We start from the raw sequence: 20,000 nt of genomic DNA, 5'->3' as shown, positions 1-20,000 counted from the left end.
ATCGATCTTCTCTTTTTTGACGGATGACTGCTTCTTGCACTCAATTAACCCGATTCACGGTTCATCAGGAGCGGACATATGCTAAATATGTTAGAATGAAGGACATATAAACTAGACACACCACAAGAAACTTAGGAGGCTATCGAACGGAAAAGTGCACGCTGGATTACAGACCGAGATCTGGATATGTTCTGCATGGTGGTCATGTGATTTAGCGTCTCTTAAGGATTAGAATTACAGTACAGTTCTATTCAAGTAATCCGAAAGGCGCCACCTGGACATGACGGTATGTGGAAGCGAAAAACATCACCGTACGCCCAGCGTCTGTCTAGAAAAGTCTTTCTCGGCTTGTTTAATTATTCAGCGATCGATTCCAGCTCTTTCTGTGCACCGTCGCATGGAGGGGTGAGAGCTTGTGTTGTTTTAGATACTGTGTGTTGTTTTTTGAAGGTGGAGACATTATAACCCCTACATAATATATTGTTTGTTCATCACAATCACATCATTTGACTGTTACTATCACAAAAAGCCTGCAAAAAGCCCTCGAGAAGTTCAACCTCGCTTTGTATTCTCTCAGAGGTCTTCATCTCAGAGGTTTTTTTGGGAGTTTTGAACATAACAATGAGTTTTGTTCAAACGAATGTTTTCCATACACTGAGAACACTTTAGCTAGGTTCGATTTCACTTTATGAAGCTGAGCAATATGACAACATGGTCTATGGGTTTAGTTAATAAATATATTGAAATACGCATTTCTGTGAGCATCATATGTATTTTAAGTTGTATTTTTCTAACAAAAATTTTTTATTTCTTTTTGCTTTGTATTTTAATTTCTTGTATCATCTTCAGTTGTTACACGTACTGTATATGGCACATGCTTGTAAAATGTGTTAAAAATATTGTGACACAATTTTTTCACCGGTCTCATTTTAACAGATATAAGGCTTATGTGACGAGACAATACGCAGAGTCTGTACTGTGTACTGATGCACATAGATGGCGTCGCGTTCCGGGCGTGGTGCCGCTGAGGCCACGGTCCTGACCTACAGCGTGTGCGTGTGGCCGCAATGATGCTGCCGGTGGTAATTACTGTAATTTGAGCACGGCTGGTGCAGGTGGAATTTGCTGTGGCACAATTAACGCGAGGAGCAGATGGCTGTGGGCGGGAGACGAGTGGATGGGAGCAAGCAGAGTCACGAAGCAGAGATGGGGGGAGAAGGAGAAATGGATGAGGCGAGGCAGTCAGGTGGTCAGCAGAATGCTCACACACCTGGACTGACAGGTCTTACAGCATGTGCGTGTGTGTGTGTGTGTGAGAGAGAGAGAGAGAGAGAGAGAGAGAAAGTTTCAGCTCTGTCATTTGTGGAATCATTGCTCCTACACTACTCTATGAGAACACTAGCTGCATGAAATGATTAAAATACATAATATCTTCTACATATAAAAGGCGTCATCCATGTAAACCCTGCAGAGAAAGTCTGTCTTGGTTCGTTCTTTGTTCTCTTCCGTGTTTAGTAGTAAAAAATACCCCATACCATTAAAATGGACAAAAATGCATGCTGTCATAATTAGCAGCACTGATCTGGTTTTCATTTTTTATTTATATATAACTCAGTAAACTGCAAAGCTGTGAGAAGCAAAATCCTGAAAAGTCAAAAAGTTCAAAGCAAATATGTTCATATGCGGTGTATTTGTGAGGTCATGAAAATAAAGAATGATCTGGGTTAATATTATTTTTTTTAAGTAGAACATTCACCTGGATCATCTGAGAGGATTCCAAATGCTCAACAATAAATATATAAAGGGTTAAAAGGGTTCCACTGCATATTACATATTACAGGGTTCGACTGCATATTACAGGCTTCTTAAAAAACAAAAAACAAAAAAAAAAACAGTTTAACAGGAGACTAAATCTTTCTAGAATTTTTGTATTTCTTTTTTTCACCATAGTTTATCTGGATGGCTTTTAATGAATGACGTCAGATTGACTACAGGAAGAGAAACTGTAGTGTGCTGTAAGAGTGTATAACAGTTCATAACAAGGATGTTGTTACACGTGTTGAAAGTCACAGGCGTTTATTAGAGAGATCAGAAGGGCTGAAAACTTTTAGCATACCGTACGTCATCACGGTGCTTAAAAATATGCTCGCATACCTATAAAAGGCAATGCAGAGATGGCAGATAGATAGATAGATAGATAGATAGATAGATAGAATGCAACAGAGGGTTAGTTCATATACTGTGAGAACTTGCTTTAAATCATTTCTAGGGAGAAAGAGAATGTGTGTCTGTGTGTGTGTGTGTGTGTGTGTGTGTGTGTGTGTGTGTGTGTGTGGAGCTGCAGTTTACAAATGTAGCCATGTCAACAAACTTCTCTTTGAAGTTTGAGCTGTAGGCCATAGTCAATACCATTGTATGGTTTTACCATGCCACGGTTCCCGAGCCACACTCACACACACACACTCACACACACACATACACACAGGAGCTCTGGCGATGTGGCCTCTCTGATTACCTCAGCGTTAACGGAGCGGGGCGAGCGCTCGAGCTCCCTGTTATGTTCCCAGTGTGAGGAAATGAATCTCAGACAGTGAAAATGATTTGCTCTATTTTCATTTATACTAAAAAAGGTTTTTCTTTCCTTCGGGCTGTCTGGCAGACAGCGTGGAATAATCAGAAGAGAGTACCTGAGAAAGTCATACATGCACAGCAGGCAACAGAAGAGCTACGTCTGGGTGTGATGGGGCACGACACAGACAGCAGGGAGGCAGTTTAATCAGAGGAACTTCAATCGGCTTCTCCTATTGGCCGTCGGATGTTGATTGACAGCTCGGTCATGTGGACCAGTTCAGTTAGTGCAGTGGCAGTGGTAATTAATTTGAAGATTATGCATTGAGCTGACTGTAATGTATGTGTGTGTGTGTGTGTGTGTGTGTGTGTGTGTTTACATCCCAGTTCACCTACTAAACATCCTAAATAGCATCTGAGATTAAAATTAGTGTCCCGAATGGCACTATATCAAAATGACTATATCAAAGCTTCCCTGATGGTCAAATACGTCTAGTAGAGTTTTTTCGAAGCGGGGATCCGTGCACACTTTTTTTGACAGCACGGTGTGTAACTGTAACTAGACAACAAGGTTCTCTTCTGTGACATAACGTCTTAGTGTGTCCCTGTACCAAAAAAACAAACATACTTATAGTACAGAACGAGAGCATGCGCTTTGGCACTAGATAACTTTAATGTTAATGGGGGGCACGGTGGCTTAGTGGTTAGCACGTTCGCCTCACACCTCCAGGGTCGGGGGTTCGATTGTGTGTGGAGTTTGCATGTTCTCCCCGTGCCTCGGGGGTTTCCTCCGGGTACTCCGGTTTCCTCCCCCGGTCCAAAGACATGCATGGTAGGTTGATTGTGGCATCTCTTGAAAATTGTCCGTAGCGTGTGAGTGTGTGAGTGCGTGAGTGAATGAGAGTGTGTGTGTGTGTGTGCCCTGCGATGGGTTGGCACTCCGTCCAGGGTGTATCCTGCCTTGATGCCCGATGACGCCTGAGATAGGCACAGGCTCCCCGTGACCCGAGGTAGTTCGGATAAGCGGTAGAAAATGAGTGAGTGAGTGAGAACTTTAATGTTATTTCATTTGTTAACACAGCGCTGCTACGACACTGAGAAGTGGTTCAGTTGAAAACTCTTAGGAAAGTTGGACATGAGGTATTATAAACTACAGATGTGCTCCGTATAGCTTTGGCCTTGTTTGTCCCTCGGAACGGTGGGAAAGTGTGCGTGCAGGGCGCAGTGTCCGCGCCGCAGCACATGTGTTTGGCATTAGTGTGACACGGCGTCTCCTCAAGGGAGCGAGGGAATGTCAGTGCGCAGAGCAGCACGGCTTCCAAACATCTGGAGTAATGAGAAACACGCCGACGCCAGTGTGGGAGCTAGAGCTCGATTGCAGAGGAAACCACACCGCACTCAGGACGTCTCACTCCATCTTTCCACGTCTGTCCCACAAGACTTCTGTCCATCTCTGGTTTCCTTGGAAATGAATCAGAAGCTTTATTGGTGTAAATTTTGATCTCTATGATTGGGTGAAACAAGTCTCATATATTCACACATACTGTAGCTAGCGATATTTTATCGGTACGATCATGTCAGGTATGATGTAAGCGAAGCATAAACACTAAGACAGAAGAGTCAGTACTCTTTGGACTGTCTGAAATTTTGGAGCGTTCTGACGTCTTTAATTGAACACAGATCGTCTGCAGAAAAACAGCCTCCGAGTTTAAAACCCCCAAAGTGTCCGAGCCTCACATTTGCTGTAGCCTTCTGCTGGGACATTTTAATAAAATAACTAAACCCCAGCACTCTCTGATACACTGAGATCTAATTGTTAGCTAATTTAACCCAAATATCACTCTATCAGCTGATGCAGCGGCGCACGCTGACGTTCCCCTGCAGAGCTCCAGTGCGTCAGCGCTCGGATCGTTCGCCCCAAACAGGAGGCGTTGTAAACTTTATGCTAATGTTCTGCATGGTGAGAGAGATAAGCGAGTGATTCAGAGAGACGCAGGATGAGTTGTCAGTGTGGTTGAGGCACGGCGGAAACATCTGGAATAATCCCTGCTTGGTAGCAGCTTCTCTCTTAATCAAATGGTGGGGAAGTTTATAGCACTGCTCTCTCACTGATAAAGAGCCCTTACTCTCTCTCTTCATTTCTCTCTCTCTCTCTCGCCCGGAGGCAGTCAGTTATCAAAGGGGCCGGAGCAGCGCCTATTCCAGATGGAGCTCAGTTATTAAGCATCCACACACACACACACACACACACACACACACACACACACAGACTATTCCCCACACTGAATCATGGGGATGAGGTTCTGTGTATGAACTGGAGGCTGAAGGATGTGCTCTCTCTCTCTCTCTCTCTCTCTCTCTCTCACTGCTTTTCTCTGTTTCTCTATCTCCCCCTTTCTGTCTTTCTTTCTCGTTCCCGCTCTCTCCCACCCTCTTTTTCTCTTTGTCGTCCTTTCTCTAACATCACACTCTCATTCTCTCACTTTCACCTGCCCTGTCTCTCTTTCTCTCTCTCTCTCTCTCTCTCTCTCTCTCTCTCTCTCTCTCTCTCACTCTCTCCCTCTCCCTCTCGCTCTCCCCCACCTCTCTCTCTCTCTCTCTCCAATGTGTGTTTGTGCAAATTAAACGCCGTTATCAGGTGGAAACAGAAGTGCGATCCCGTCATCCCTCACACAGATCTGAGCCGAGCTCTGCCCCATCCGCACACTCTAACACACTCTAATCTGCAGCACAGGACTCTTTCAGAACTGATAACGCATTGTTCCTTCATTCAGAGCACAGCTGAAGGACATTTGCTTTCCGTAAAAAAAGGCCAACGGTTCCCACAGCCATGACGGAAGAGACTTCTAGAAGATTCCAGTTTTGTTCTCCGGGAACGCCTCGGACGATCCACTTCTTTCATTCGTACCTCATGAGATCCGTTTGTTTTTTTTGTTTTCTTGTTAACACGACAATGAAGTCAGATGTTTAAAGATCCAACAAGAGACAGCAGGTCAGAAACGTACAGTATACAGCGACTCCATAAACAACAGAGAGGAATGAAAGGGAGAGCAGACGAGAGGAATGAGACAAGGTGAAAGGGAGAGAGGTTTTATCTTCACGTTCTGCACATCACCAGTACACACACACACACTCACACACACACACCTCCTGAATCACTGTGTGATACTATGAAAAGCAATTCACTTGTCATTTAAAGACGTTCACGATCACCTCCTTAAAGAAACAGTGCAGAGAAAAATCCGGAGCAGTCAATCAGCCAAAGCACTCCTGGTGTCGGTGTTGTCGTGGCTGAAAAGTAACAGAAGTCAGTCTCACCATGACACTTCTGGTTGTAAAATCAGCAGCTGTGAGCTTTTCAGTCTCCTGTCAGTGACTCGGCACTGATCTGTCACTCGCGTTTGGAAACATGTTACAGTTTGATGCGTGACGTTACTATTGTATGAAAATTACTGCACAAAATATAATGCACAAGGTGTGTTTAAAGATATGAGGTACACTCTGCGTGTGTGTTTGTGTGTGTGTGTGTGTGTGTGTGTGTGTGTGTATTGAGGTGCTGGTAAATGTAGTAAAGGATGGATCTCCGTATCTAAAGAGCAGAACATGGTGTGATGGACAACTGCTGTGTGTGTGTGTGTGTGTGTGTGTTAAAAGGATAGCAGATTTCAGTCTTTTGTGCTCCATAAATCAGGAAGCTGCAATGACGCAAGAGGCAGAGCAAACACAAGCAACGCTGGACTGCAGCTGGATAGCAGTGTGAGAGAGAAAGTGAGGGATGGAGGGATATATAATATGGAGGAAGAACAGCTGTCAGACCCTGCATTGCACACCTGTCACACAGGAAGTGAGGCCGTGCCACTGTTTCCTGGATACAACTCCTTGGCGACACTCTAGAGAGAGAGGAAGACAGACAGAACTCGCGCACGCACACACACACACACACACACACACACACACACAAACACTACGCTGTCGCTCTCTTTTCATGTACTAGAACCATCAGAAAAGTAGAAGTGACCCGTGTGAGAGGAAGTGACATCACATTGAGTGACATGACAGATGGTGGGCGTCCACATGGCCGCTTTTTGTTTTTTCCCAGGCGACTGAGTGCCGTGTGTGTGTATATATGTGTGAGATGAGTGTGTGTGTGATGAGAGCGTTTTGCTTGGCACACACTCCTCTTTGTTTGTCAGGATTGTCAAGGCGGCTCCTCTGGAGGGCCTCGTTCCTAATTCCCCAGCCGCCCCTTTCGCAGCCTGTGTGCAATTAACAGAGTAATTAAAAGCTTGATGAGCTAATTGGTGTTGGGTGAAGCTGCAGGTGTTTTGATTGGGGAGCTTGTTTGTGGAAGAGCGCAGAGTAAACAGAATCCAATTGGCGCTAATTTTTGGCACTGGTTTTCCCCATAATTTAAGTAATATGGGCGTTAGGGGAAAGCCAGGCCAAAGAGAGCGATCAAACAGTCTTCTGCACCTTCAGCATCGTCGAGTCCGTCTTACTGCAGAAGTGCAGAAGCTTTACAAAAACACGAAGTTCTCCACGTTGCCACTGGGTTAGTGTTTGGGTTTACTGTAAGGGGATTGGGTTTAGGGTTAGGGTTTAGTGTTAGGGTTTGGGTTAATATTAATGCTAGGGTTTAGTGTTAGGGTTTGGGATTACTGCTAGGGTTTAGCCTTAGGGTTAGGGTTAATATTAATGCTAGGGTTTAGTGTTAGGGTTTAGTGTTTGGGTTTAGTTTAATATTAATGTTTTGGTTTACTTCCAGGGTTTAGCATTAGGGTTAGGGTTTAGTGTTAGCGTTTGGGTTTATATTAATGTTAGGGTTTAGTGTTATGGTTTGGGTTAATATTAAGGTTAGGGTTTAGTGTTAGGGTTTGGATTTGGTGCTAGGGTTTAGTGTTAAGGTCAGGATTTAGTGTTAGGGTTTGGGATTACTGCTAGGGTTTAGCCTTAGGGTTTGGGTTAATATTAATGCTAGGGTTTAGTGTTAGGGTTTAGGGTTTGGGTTTAGTTTAATATTAATGTTTTGGTTTACTGCCAGGGTTTAGCATTAGGGTTAGGGTTTAGTGTTAGCGTTTGGGTTTATATTAATATTAGGGTTTAGTGTTAGGGTTTGGGTTAATATAAAGGTTAGGGTTTAATTTTAGGGTTTGGATTTGGTGCTAGAGTTTAGTGTTAAGGTCAGTATTTAGCGTTAGGGTTTGGGTTTAATGTTAGTGATTGGATTAAGTGCTAGGGTTTAATGTAAGTTGGACTGAGTGTTAGAGTTTTGTGTTAAGGTTAGGGTTTAGTGTTAGGATTAGTGATTAGTGTTAGACTTTCTGTTTACTGTTAGAGTTAGGGATTAGTGATGGGTTAAGGGTTTAGCATTAGGGTTAGGGGGTGTAGGGTTTAGTGTTTTTCTGCGTCAATATTTTGCTACTTTAATACTAAAGAAGAAAAATGTCAAGTGTGCAGCATGAAGTGAATGAACGTCTGAAATCCTGCAAGGTTTCCTGGCTATTTTCAGCTGCCCAACAAACACGCAGGGTGGCGGAATAAACAGGAAGTAGCAAGAAGGGAAAAAAGCACTAATTCAAGCAATATGGCTGCACAACCTCCACAGTCTCCTTCCAGGAATTGTAAGCTTAATCAGTGTTTTGGACAGCAAGCGTCCCACACGTTCGTCTCGTCCCAGCAGCAGAATGGAAGCTCCTGCCAATTCCTATCTCTTCATACATCACTTTTGATGATTGCTGCACACGTAGGTGGCATGTTCTCATGTTTCTCACTCGGAGAGGGACTTCCATAAAGCACTTCCCTAACAAAAAGGAAGGCTTTGGAAATATGTTTAAACTATTTCTTTGTACATATTTATTTTCTAATTCCCGCTGCGTCGTCTTCAACCCGGTGATGATCCAAATAACCCAAATAATCCATGCAGGTAAGATTCTAACAGCGGGTATGCGATTAATTCAAAGATGCCACCGACATCACATTCCAGGTTCAGATTAATAAACGGCAGTTTTATTTTACCTTGAGCTCCTGAGCCCTGAACCTCATCTCTGTAATACAGATGTATTTTTTAATTGCTCACTAATTCTGTGCTATTAGGGTTCTGTGTTGTAAGGTAGGCTAATGTGTCCCATCGTGCACAGAAACTGTAGCTGGACTTTTATATATATATCAGAGTAATAAAGTCTTCAGCTTTTCAGGGTATCCACAGCCAGACTGCAAAATAAAGGAACAAACGGAACTTTTGAACTTGGAATGAAATGAATAACACAGCCATGTAGTGGAAATATGTTAGAAGAGTCGCTCTGGCTGTCACGCTGTGTCGCCCTTTATCTTCGTTGCAGACACTTTCAGGAGTGTGTTTGCATCTTTTGACCCTGATAGATATACACTCTTCATCACCTTTCCGGTTCTTTCCTTGGTCTCTTGTGCGTTTTTCATGTCTCATTTCAGGTCTTAACGTCCTCCACTCTCTCACTTTGTGTTTGTGTGTGTGTGTGTGTGTGTGTGTGTGTGTGTGTGTGTGTTACTTGGCAGATGTGTCAGTGTGCCTGCGGTACTCTCGGTCCCCAGGTGGCTGCTGGGTTGTGTGTATGTGTTTATGTGTGTGAGACAGTTATTGATGCTCAGGTGTGCAAGAGCTCTTTATTGGAGCCTCTGAATGGTAGACCTGAAGACTTACACAAGCTCCACACACCGTGAACTCGTTCAGTGAAAACACAACACACATATATATACAAGCTCCCAGGTTTATGTCAGAGTGTGCAGTGTGTGTGTGTGTGAGAGAGAGAGAGGTGTAAAACAGTGTGAGCTTGTAGACCTGAAAGCTCAAAACACATCACAGGTATGTTTGGTTCACATAAGGACAAGCATGGAAAACAACAGCCCACTGTGTGTGAGTGTGTGTTTGCGTAGCGTGTCTTCCCCACGTCCGTAGCGAGTACCCAGTGCCGGCCTAACACTCTCCAGATGGACCCGTTCGGGGAGCTGTTCTTGGCACAGCCGTCCGTGGCCGAATGTCACAAATTCTTTCCTTTATTTAGGAACGACTCAGCCTGAGGGAGGCGGGGTGCTGGAGCTGGAAAGGGGGAATGACTCGCACACACAACATCTGGATTTTATTAGGAGCTGCTGGGAAAAAAATCAGAAAAGGAAGTTTTCTCTCTGTCTCTCGAGCCTTTTTGGGGAGAGCTGGACCCGGCGCGGCTGTCTCACAGCCGATCCTGCAGGGAACAGATGGTGAAGACAACCATCACACGATGGAGAGAGAAACAGAGAAGACATTCGGCTTTGAGATTCCACACAGATTTGAAGTTTTTATACCATGTTAATTGCCTAACGGCTTGTTGCAGCATTTGTTCTATACCATCTTTTGCATATATGCAAATTTGTACTACAAGTAAAAGCACCCCAAGTTTACAGAGTTTACCTGTACACCACAAAGTTAAGTATTTGCACTGTAGCCCGTGACTGATGAAAAGCACGCACGTGATGATGCCTTTACATCTTGACAAATGATGGAAATGCAGCCTTCGGTGTTGTCGTACACCGTCTCGTTTATCATACATTACATCAAAACACACACTTTTACTCACATGTCGTAGATTGGAGGAAAGCTATTCCTATACTTTCTTACAACGAATAATACATATAACCGCTTGTTTCATTTACTGTAGTTTTATTCGATTCATACCATAACATACCGATGTTCATAAATGATCATCCCAACCACATGGTTTTATTCTTATAAATGATAATGATCTAGACGTTGTATGGATGTGTGTAACTCGATATACGATACACGATTCTACAATGTATACATACATGGACATGAGCATGAGAGCAGTGTAAGCCACACCCTCACCAGCGGGACTTGTGTGAACACACTGTAGAAACAGCGCCTCGGTGTAAGTTCATGTGATCAGTTTTGAATTCTCTATTCTGTCTCGCCGTTGCTTCCCTCCCAGCACCAGTGCATTATGGGATCTGGCTGGGTCCCTATGCTGTTCCATGTCCCACTGTACTGCTGTCTGACATTTGCGCTGCTCTGCGTGACCTCGGCATTTTTTCTCACACACGTCGCTGCACCCGCGCTGTCTCAGAGGTTCTGGTTCACACACATACACACACACACACACATACACGCAGACACACACACACACTTCTCTCTTTCTCTCTCTCTCTTTCTCTCTGGGGCCTGTTCAGCTTTTGATTTAGCATTTATTGCTATCTCGATGTTTATTTTTGCTAAACATATTTGCTCAGCTGAGGTCGGTGGCCCGGTCTCACAGCGTGCAGATGTCCCTCCTGCTATATCATTAGACCGATCTGCAGCTGGAGATGAAATACACAATTCAGCCACGTTCACGGATAAATAAATGAACAAATAAAGCTTCTACACGGATCTCCATGACATACATGTGCCAGCAGATTCAGTTGGATTGTTTAACCACACTTTAGGTGTTATTTTACCTTGTAGGCTTTAGGAAATGCTCTCTCATTGTTATATTTATAACAGAAAAGGAACTTCACCTCTTATTATATTCGGGATAATCAGAGGTGTCTTCATAGTATGCTGATCACATGACTTTTTGTTTCTAGAAAGGATTTGAGGAAGGATCTTAAAATATTTTTGTTCAGTAGATATTGATTTGCTGACCCCAACTAGGCCTCTGTTTGGTGAGAAACCTTGTTTGATAGCCTGCTAGTTAGATAGAAGTTTATTAGACAGAAGATATGCAATATCTTTGGCCCGAGCACTAGTTTAGGCCACCGTCTTTATTAGAACTTTATGATTTCGCTCACGTCCTTCTAAAGGAGACAGGCTTGGAGCACACAAATGCTTCCTACCTATGAATAACATGTTTGAACTCTGTATATGTGCCAGCCACAGAGGTTCTAGGCAGCCTTGGGAGGGTTTGGTAGATGAATGGGTTCAGGGTACCCGGTGTCGGCCAGGCGGACGGCTGAGATCCCGCTGTTTTGATGTGCTGCCCGTGTTTGTGTGGCATGACGGGGAGCAGATGTGGAAAGGCAGGCGGTCGGGCACAGTGCCAGAGCAGCTGGAAGAAATTAAAAACAACAGCATTCCTGGAGACTGGGGGAATTACAGAGCACGGGAGAGCGAGCAAGCAAGAATGAGAGAGGGAGAGAGAGGAAGAGAGGGAGGGAGGGGGGATAAGAGAACACATATGGTGAGAGGGGAAAGAGACAGCGAGAAAGACAGGCAGTAGAAGCTTTCTTTGTGCTAAAGTCAAAGGTACAGAACGTAGCACACAGTGACTGCGGAAGTCAATGGGAGCCAGCAGCAGCACAAACAACAGAAAAAGCATTCTGCCTTTCTAAAGCCTTGTTATTACACAATGGTTTCTGTTGCTGCTTCAGTAAAAGCGCATGTCTGCCGATCTATAAAAGCTCCACAAATAGCTCTGAATTACAAACCGAGGAACATCAAATTGGTCTGTTTTAGCCACCAAATAACTGTGGGTTTCCTCCGTAGTGGCCCAAAGACAGCATGACAGGCTGACAAAGTGGCATAACGTCATTACTGAAGAATACAGACAGCGATGGAGCTCCATGAGGTCTATTACAAACTCATCACAACAGGAGTAGTTCTATTCAGCTTATTGATCTCCCAGTATGACTTCGCTTTAGAAGTGTGTGTGTGGGGGTTATTTTGAGATGGAGAGAGAGAGAGTGTGTTTGTGTGTGTGTGTGTAAGCAGCAGGTTTAGTTTGGGTCAGATCCAGACTGGCTAATCGAATAAGCCGAAGTCATGTTTATGGGATGCTGTAACATGCTGGAGTCAGATGTTTTTTAGATGATTGACAGCTTGGTCCAGATGTGCAGTCTGTTTGGAGAGTGAGGTACTTCATCATCATCATCATCATCTCTCTCTCTCATGGTGAGAGTGCTCTAGTCTTTAGCCACAATTGGAACAAAGATGGTCACAGACGGAGTTGGATACGCTGTGGACATATTAAAGTGAAATCCAGAACCATGGGTGTTTTCTGCCCCGTCCTTTAGCTGGTCAGATTAAACAGCTGTCTGTAATCCCATGATAGTGACAAGGGGGTAAATCAGGGCAGACTCTCTTTCTGACTTTCAACTGTTGAGAGCTTGAAGCCTCTGAGCCAAAGTGTGGACAGTCCCAGAATCTCCTGAGGTAGTGTGCAGCAGTTGCCAATAGAGATGAGGGGGCTCAGGATCCCCTCAGGAGAAAATTAGGTTCTGATTAAGGGGTGTGTTTCAAACAGGATGCTGTGCATCAGCAGATGTACAGAGCAAAAGTCCCATAGGAGCTAAGTGACTTCAGGTCCTTGTATACCAGACAGATTTAGTAGTTGTGTTTCCATTTAACTAAACCACTTCGGAGGCAAATGATCTCTATTGTCCTCTTAGCTCAAACACAACCAGGCCTATCAGTGGTACTTCAAATGATTTGTTTTTCCAAGTTTCAAATTTAACTGAAGCCGACTGTTTATGTAATGCCAGCATCTGTGTGTGTGTGTGTGTGTGTTTGTGTGTGTGTGTGTGTTTTTCTCTGGTGATCCAGCATTATGGTTGACTTGGGTGACAGATGGACTCAGAGGTCTGGCTTTACCTGCCTACATTTGGCCATGGCACAGAGAATGCGCACCACAGACCCCTCCGCTCTACACACATACTGTATGCTGGCCTCTGGCTATTTTTGTCAGCAAGGGCATTAACTCTAACACCTGTTCTGTTTATTGCCCAGGGGCATTGGTCATGTTCTTAATAAATGTGCCGCTAACAGGGACCGCAGTCCCAAAGGTAGGATCTGGCAGATAAAAGATTGACAACTTGGCACTCACAACCTTTAAACTTGTGTCCTTTGACTTAGCTTTGATTTACAAAAGGAACACAGGTAACTGTAGCTTCAGTGCTGAGGTGATGTCAGGCATCCTCTACTAACACTATCTGGTGTCTATAAACGGGTTTAATAACTTAAATACAATGAACAGGAACACAGACGAAAACTAGACAGGACAAAGGATGAGGAAACAATAACATTCACTGACGATGATTTGACGACGATTGCACGGTTAAATAGACATGACAATGAACACATAGGGAACAGAGACGGGGAGGAGTAAACAAGGGCGGGGCAGACATGTGACACGGAACATAAACAGAAGCACATGGCCAAAACTCCAGGCTGAACCGTAACACACACAAACACAACAACATACAACAGTAAAATATGGTGGTGGTAGTGTGATGGTCTGGGGCTGTTTTGCTGCTTCAGCACCTGGAAGACTTGCTGTGATAAATGGAACCATGAATTCTGTTGTCTACCAAAAAATCCTGAAGGACGATGTGCGGCCATCTGTTCGTGACCTCAGGCTGAAGTGAACTTGGGTTCTGCAGCAGGACAAGGATCCAAAACACACCAGCAAATTCACCTCTGGATGGCTGAAGAAAAACAAAATGAAGACTTCGGAGTGGTCTAGTCAAAGTCCTGACCTGAATCCTATTGAGATGCTGTGGCATGACCTTAAAAAGGTGGTTCCTGCTCGAAAAACCTCCAATGTGTCTGAATTACAACAATTCTGCAAAGTTGAGTGGAACAAAGTTCCTCCACAGCGCTGTAACAGACTCATTGATACTGTAGTTTTCACGGGGGCAAACACTTTTAGGGGGCAAACACTTTTACACACAGGCCCATGTAGGTGTGGACTTTGTTTTAATAACATAAATAAAAACCTTCATTTAAAAACTGCATGTTGTGTTTACTTGTGCTATTTTTGACTAATATTTAAATTTGTTTGATGATCTGAAACAGTAAAGTGTGACACATCAGGAAGGGGGCCAACACTTTTTCACACCACTATATATATATATTTAGCATGTAAATACTAAAAACGGTGGCTTAGTGGTTAGCACGTTCGCCTCACACCACCAGGGTCGGGGTTCGATTGCCGCCTCCACCTTGTGTGTGTGGAGTTTGCATGTTCTCCCCGTGCCTCGGGGGTTTCCTCCGGGTACTCCGGTTTCCTCCCCCGGTCCAAAGACATGCATGGTAGGTTGATTGGCATCTCTGGAAAATTGTCCCTAGTGTGTGATTGCGTGAGTGAATGAGAGTGTGTGTGTGTGCCCTGCGATGGGTTGGCACTCCGTCCAGGGTGTATCCTGCCTTGATGCCCGATGACGCCTGAGATAGGCACAGGCTCCCCGTGACCCGAGGTAGTTCGGATAAGCGGTAGAAAATGAATGAATGAATACTAAACACTACAAAAAATGTGCAACGCAAGCAATGCTTTAGAGCCTAAATCTTTCAAACAGCATTCTAGAGGATGTGTAGGATTTGTTGAGGTCCCTACACCAGTGTGAAGGGTGAAGAACCTTCTGGAAACGTCCGACAAGGCACACCACCCCAACACCTGTGTTTTTCTGACATCTCTTGGAAGACACTAATGTTCAGATTGACGCGTACAGTATTATGTGGACCGGCAGTGAGTGCTGAGCTGAGTGAAGAGCCTGAAGTGGTCTTGCAGTATGCCATTACAGCACTTTATACCTGTTTTTGCATACCTGAGTCAACGCACAAATGGCTTTATAATTACCTACTGAGTTGAAACAGGTGTGTAAGAGAGGCGCAAACAGGCACCACAGGTGATGAGAGGCATCTTGATCATCAGCTGAAAACCTGTGGTATCCCAGGAAATAGTGTTTATCTGCTGGAGTGTAGACTGCCCCCTGTCTGCTTGCAAGAGATGTTCTTTTGTACCCTGTCAGCTGTTGTCCCAGTAAGGTCGAGCACTAATTATCTGCCTGTTAGCAGTTTGGCTGTGACCCTGTATGTTTGGTTATTTTTGCACTTGACAGTTCTGCTGATAGGAGATCAGGGCTGGTAGTTGATGGGGGGATGTCTCTGAACCTGGTCTGTACAAGCACACGGTCCAGGCATGTGTGTCTGTGTGTGTGTGTGTGTGTGTGTGTGTGTGTGTGAGAGAGGAGGGTTTGTTGGAGGCCTTGCTGACCCAGTGGAAGGTGACAGGCGAATGGAGTAGAAGGCAGCTGATCCACAGTGAGTGACAGGACTAAGACAAGAGGCGCCTGAAAGAGAGCCTGCTGCTAGACACATGCTCATGGAGAGTCACTCACACACACACACACACGCACACAGATGCACACATATAATTATACTCACTTGCAAACACACAAGTACATAGACCATCATTTGCACCCTTTTTTAAGCATGCTTGGTGTCTCAAAATGCACATTGCTCAAACATATTGTAGGTTCAAAAACATACAGGATCTGTCACTTTATGAGCCCTGATAACGATACCATCTGTGTAAATGGTTCTCCTTTTAATGAGTTTTAAACCTGCTTCTCTCCGAGTCTGGACTCGTGACCAATGCTAGCAATGGCTCTTAACTGGATTTAAATGCTGACAGACAGCACAAGATACATGGAGATACTCTTTCAGGGACTAGACTGACACTTTGTGGGAGGTGGTGGAGGAGGCAAGGGGTCAGGAGGACAAACTGCCAGGAGGATAAGCTGCCCTTTTGCCCCAGGAAAAGGTGATAGAACCTGACTGGTGTAGGCAGAGTGATTGAGTGGGTATTTCTTTGTTTGCAAGAGAGAAGGGTTGAAAAAAGGAGGAAAGAGCAGGATGCAGGTGCAAAGGTTGTCCTGTGGAGACTGATAAAAGTAGGCGGTTTGTATAGATTTTTACCTTGATTTAACACTGAATGTCTCTTCCCCGTCACATCGATGATGCCCAACTTTGGAAGCGAGGAAGCTTGCAGGTGGATTTACTTTGGTATGTGTGGCCACATCATTATCAGAAGAGAGAACTAAACTATTCTTTTCGTTCAAGCCACAAAGCATTGTCTGTCTCTAGAACCAAAATGAATTCTGATGTCAGCTGCATCATTTGTGAGGAAGACTCCTTGATGGATGTATATTCTCTGATGACAGCATCTACATGATTGAGGGTAGATCTTCCTCTTGTGATGAATGCAGAATGTGAAGGAAGCTCTGTGATCTTGTTGAGTAGGTTTTGAGGTCCTAGGAAGGTTTGGTGTGAATGGTGAAGTACATTCTGTGATGTAGGTAGGCTGATCTTAAATGGATGAAGAATGTAGACTGTGATCGAGGCTCTGTAATGAAGATTGACTCTTTGAGAGATGTAAACTGTAATGGAGCTTTGTTGTATGGAAGAATATGTAGACTATGTGATGGATAGTTTGTCTACTGTTGACTATATCGTAAAGGTAAACTGGGATTAGATGTGCTCGCTGTGATGGAAGTGTTTGTATTGTCTCTGCACTGGAGGTAGAATGTGATGGATGGGGCCTCAGTGCTGGAGATACGCTCTGTGATAGAGGTGTGTTTTGTGATGGTTATAAACTGTGTGATGGACAGCAGCAGATCCAGCTGCACTTGTCACTGACAGTCAAGCTCTTGTGAGGGGGGGCAGTTCGGTAGCAGGGTGGAGGTGGAGGACACTGATGGCAATGCAAGGACTTGCAGGGGGCCAGTAAGGGATCCCGTCAGCAGCAGCTGAGCAGATGAACAGGTGCTACGCAATGTTTCCAACACAAGCAATATGTATTTACTCGCAGTGCCTTGACACGCTCTGCATATCTGTTCTGCGGTGCTCTGAACCTAGGAAACACATTACGACTCAAGATGAAGACACATCCATTAGCGTAGTCCTGGAATAAGAGAGCAGTGACATCATCTCCACTGCCATAAAATGCGGTCAAGATTTTGAGTTAAGCTGTCAGAAAGATCTCAAGAGACATTGGCAATATCTGGCTGAATTTTTAGTACATGATGACCCACATTCTGTACATTTATATAACAGGTTTTTTTTTATTTTGTGTAATGCTGGTACTCGTATAGTGTTGAAAATGTTTCCCCTTTTTACCACTTTTCTTATGTTTCCTTAGCTGAAGCCACTGCCTCTTTATTGATCCTAAGCAAAGATAGCATTATATATAGTATATATATATATATATATATATATATATATATATATATATATACATATATATATATATGTATATGTATATATATATATATATATATATATATAGTATATACATATCGATTAAATGTTAAAACCTTAGAATTTACTTTGATAGCAGACCAGTAGACTCGGCTTGCTCAATCACTGCCACTATGATGATGCTATTTTCCAGTAGTGTGTGTGAAAGATCAAGAGGTGTCAAAATACTTTGTTGGAATTTCAGCTATACTGCGAACTAAAGTAGGGCTTGTGTTACCATTAGGCTAATTTGCATTTTTGTATATTTTTACTGACTATATATATATATATATGCTGTAGAAATGGTTCATATAGTTCATAATCAATTAAATGCTTCCATATATTCTATATCTTATTAGGTGCAAGTGGTGGCTGAAGCAGTTAATGCTCTGGTTTATGGCTCAGAGGATTGGGGTTCGAACCCCAGCACTGCCAGGCTGCCACTGTTGGGCCCCTGAGCAAGGCCCTTAACCCTCTCCAAAGTTGGGATATGTGAAGAAAGAATTTCACTGTGCTATAATGTACATGTAATAAAATAAAGACGACTTCTAATAAAATCCATACGATTACTGTGTTTGTTTTTTATATATATATAATGTAGTAATGTGAAATGATGCTAATAATATATATTTTCCTGCTAAAAATCACCTTTTACGGTTCATGTTTGTTTGTGCATACAGTACAAGTGTTCAGGTGTTAATTCACATCATTCTAAACGCTCTCTCTTCTTGTAGGTAGCGCTGAAACGTCGAAGGTCGGAACAATGCCAGATTCACCAGCCGATGTGAAAACCCAGCCCAGGTCAACTCCGCCCACGATGCCACCGCCACCACCTGCCGTGAGCCAGGCAGCCAATCGCAATGCGTCATTCACGCCTACAACCAGTAAGTAATCGACTTACACCGTGTGATACGAATCGACTATTAGATGTAGTCTAATAAGATTAAAGGCTCTAAATACATTCATAATACATAATACATAATAAACACTCAAGCAGTTAAAACGGAAATACAAGAAGAAAGATGATAGGCTGTGTACATGTGTGGGTGTGTGGGTGTGTGGGTGTTCAGGGTATTGTGTTGAGTGCTGGTGATGTGAGGTGTGTTTACAGGCTGCACTTGAAGCCGGGTGTATCTCACTAACATGGACCGGCACATCTCTCTACCCTATATAGCAATGACAGGCTGTGTTGTTTCACCTGTTGTGCTTGCAGCTCACCACTAAAAGCAGAGCACAAGTGCACCGTCACATGATGAAATCGCATGTGTGCAGCCTGGAACGGAGAGATTAAACAAGGCTATTTTACAAAACATAATCAGTTCGTATTTTTAATAAATACATGTACACAAACTTTACTTTAAACAAAATAAACTCCAAATCACTTTAGCATGTACTGCTGATAGGGATACATGAAGTGACATGATGAAGAAAGTTATTCAAGCGCCAAGATGGCTTTTTTGTTTTGTTTGGGTTTGATATTTTTCACACTGCAATGTCAGGTTTTGGATGTCAGTGTATCCTGCGGTGTTACATAGGCACGTACTGAAGCGTGATGATTTGGACATGTGTGCTAAACTGGTAGCTGTAAGCTTATATTACTTATTAGCTACCTTTAGCATTGTAGCTCCTGTGCTTAACATCTTGGTAGTTCATTAATAAAGGGAATACTGCCAGATATTTTATTTTTGTCTGAACTGGTTCTTTAAAATGGAATATTTCAGGAGTAGCCCTTATGCAATAATGTTTTCCTCAGTAATGTTAAACTTTGTGTTTTTTCTTCATCTGGAAGAAGGGAAAAATAAAAAGATGATACACTGGGATAAGGCGATGATTGCTAAACCCTAAACCTGTGAATTTGTTCCTGGGGTCCCGATTTAGCTGCACACCTGCTAGAGGAAGCCGACCAACGCGCGCTATTTTAGACCTCTCTTTAACAAGTTCCTCTTATAGCTGTGTCCCAGTGAGTGTCTGGGTGTGTGTGTGTGTGTGTCAAGATTGTCCACACACATGCTGCCACTCTCAGACGGCGATGAGGCGCTGTGCAGTGCCCGAGTTTTCTCTTTTTAGCATGCGTGTGCCACTCAGGGCCAAGCCAGAGAGAGATGAGGGTGAGGATGATGAAGGCTTCTGTAACGGAGCGTATTTGTGTGTGTCCTCAGTGCTGAACGGGAGCAGCCACTCGCCAACCGCGCTTAACGGAGCTCCCTCCACCCCCAACGGCTTCAGTAACGGCCCAGCCGGTTCGTCCACAGCGGCTCTGCCCACGCAGCAGCTTCCCCCAGCGTGTGGAGCTCGACAGCTCTGCAAACTCAAACGCTTCCTTACCACACTGCAACAGTTTGGTAATGACATCTCACCCGAGATAGGGGAGAGAGTGCGCAGCCTGGTACTCGGCCTCGTGGTGAGTTTG

General features: G+C 44.0%; 1 protein-coding gene across 4 annotated transcripts in view; it reads left to right on the top strand.

Annotated features, from left to right (window-relative positions):
- The window catches only part of cbfa2t3 (CBFA2/RUNX1 partner transcriptional co-repressor 3), a 59,080-nt gene that overhangs the window by 21,152 nt on the left and 17,928 nt on the right, over window positions 1–20,000 (top strand). For 3 of the 4 annotated variants that reach the window (XM_060858952.1, XM_060858951.1, XM_060858954.1), the window contains exons 2-3: window positions 18,325–18,474; window positions 19,750–19,991. In XM_060858952.1, coding sequence (XP_060714935.1) covers window positions 18,325–18,474; window positions 19,750–19,991 — 392 coding nt within the window. Of the gene's footprint in view, window positions 1–2,409; window positions 2,736–18,324; window positions 18,475–19,749; window positions 19,992–20,000 lie in introns of those variants that run through there. The other variant, XM_060858953.1, reaches the window with a different exon arrangement.

This window comes from Tachysurus vachellii, chromosome 23 (genome assembly GCF_030014155.1).
Source record: "Tachysurus vachellii isolate PV-2020 chromosome 23, HZAU_Pvac_v1, whole genome shotgun sequence".
Classification (NCBI taxonomy): domain Eukaryota; kingdom Metazoa; phylum Chordata; class Actinopteri; order Siluriformes; family Bagridae; genus Tachysurus; species Tachysurus vachellii.
The sequence above is the reverse complement of the archived record's forward strand: the minus strand, read 5'-3'. Positions and strand labels throughout refer to the sequence as shown.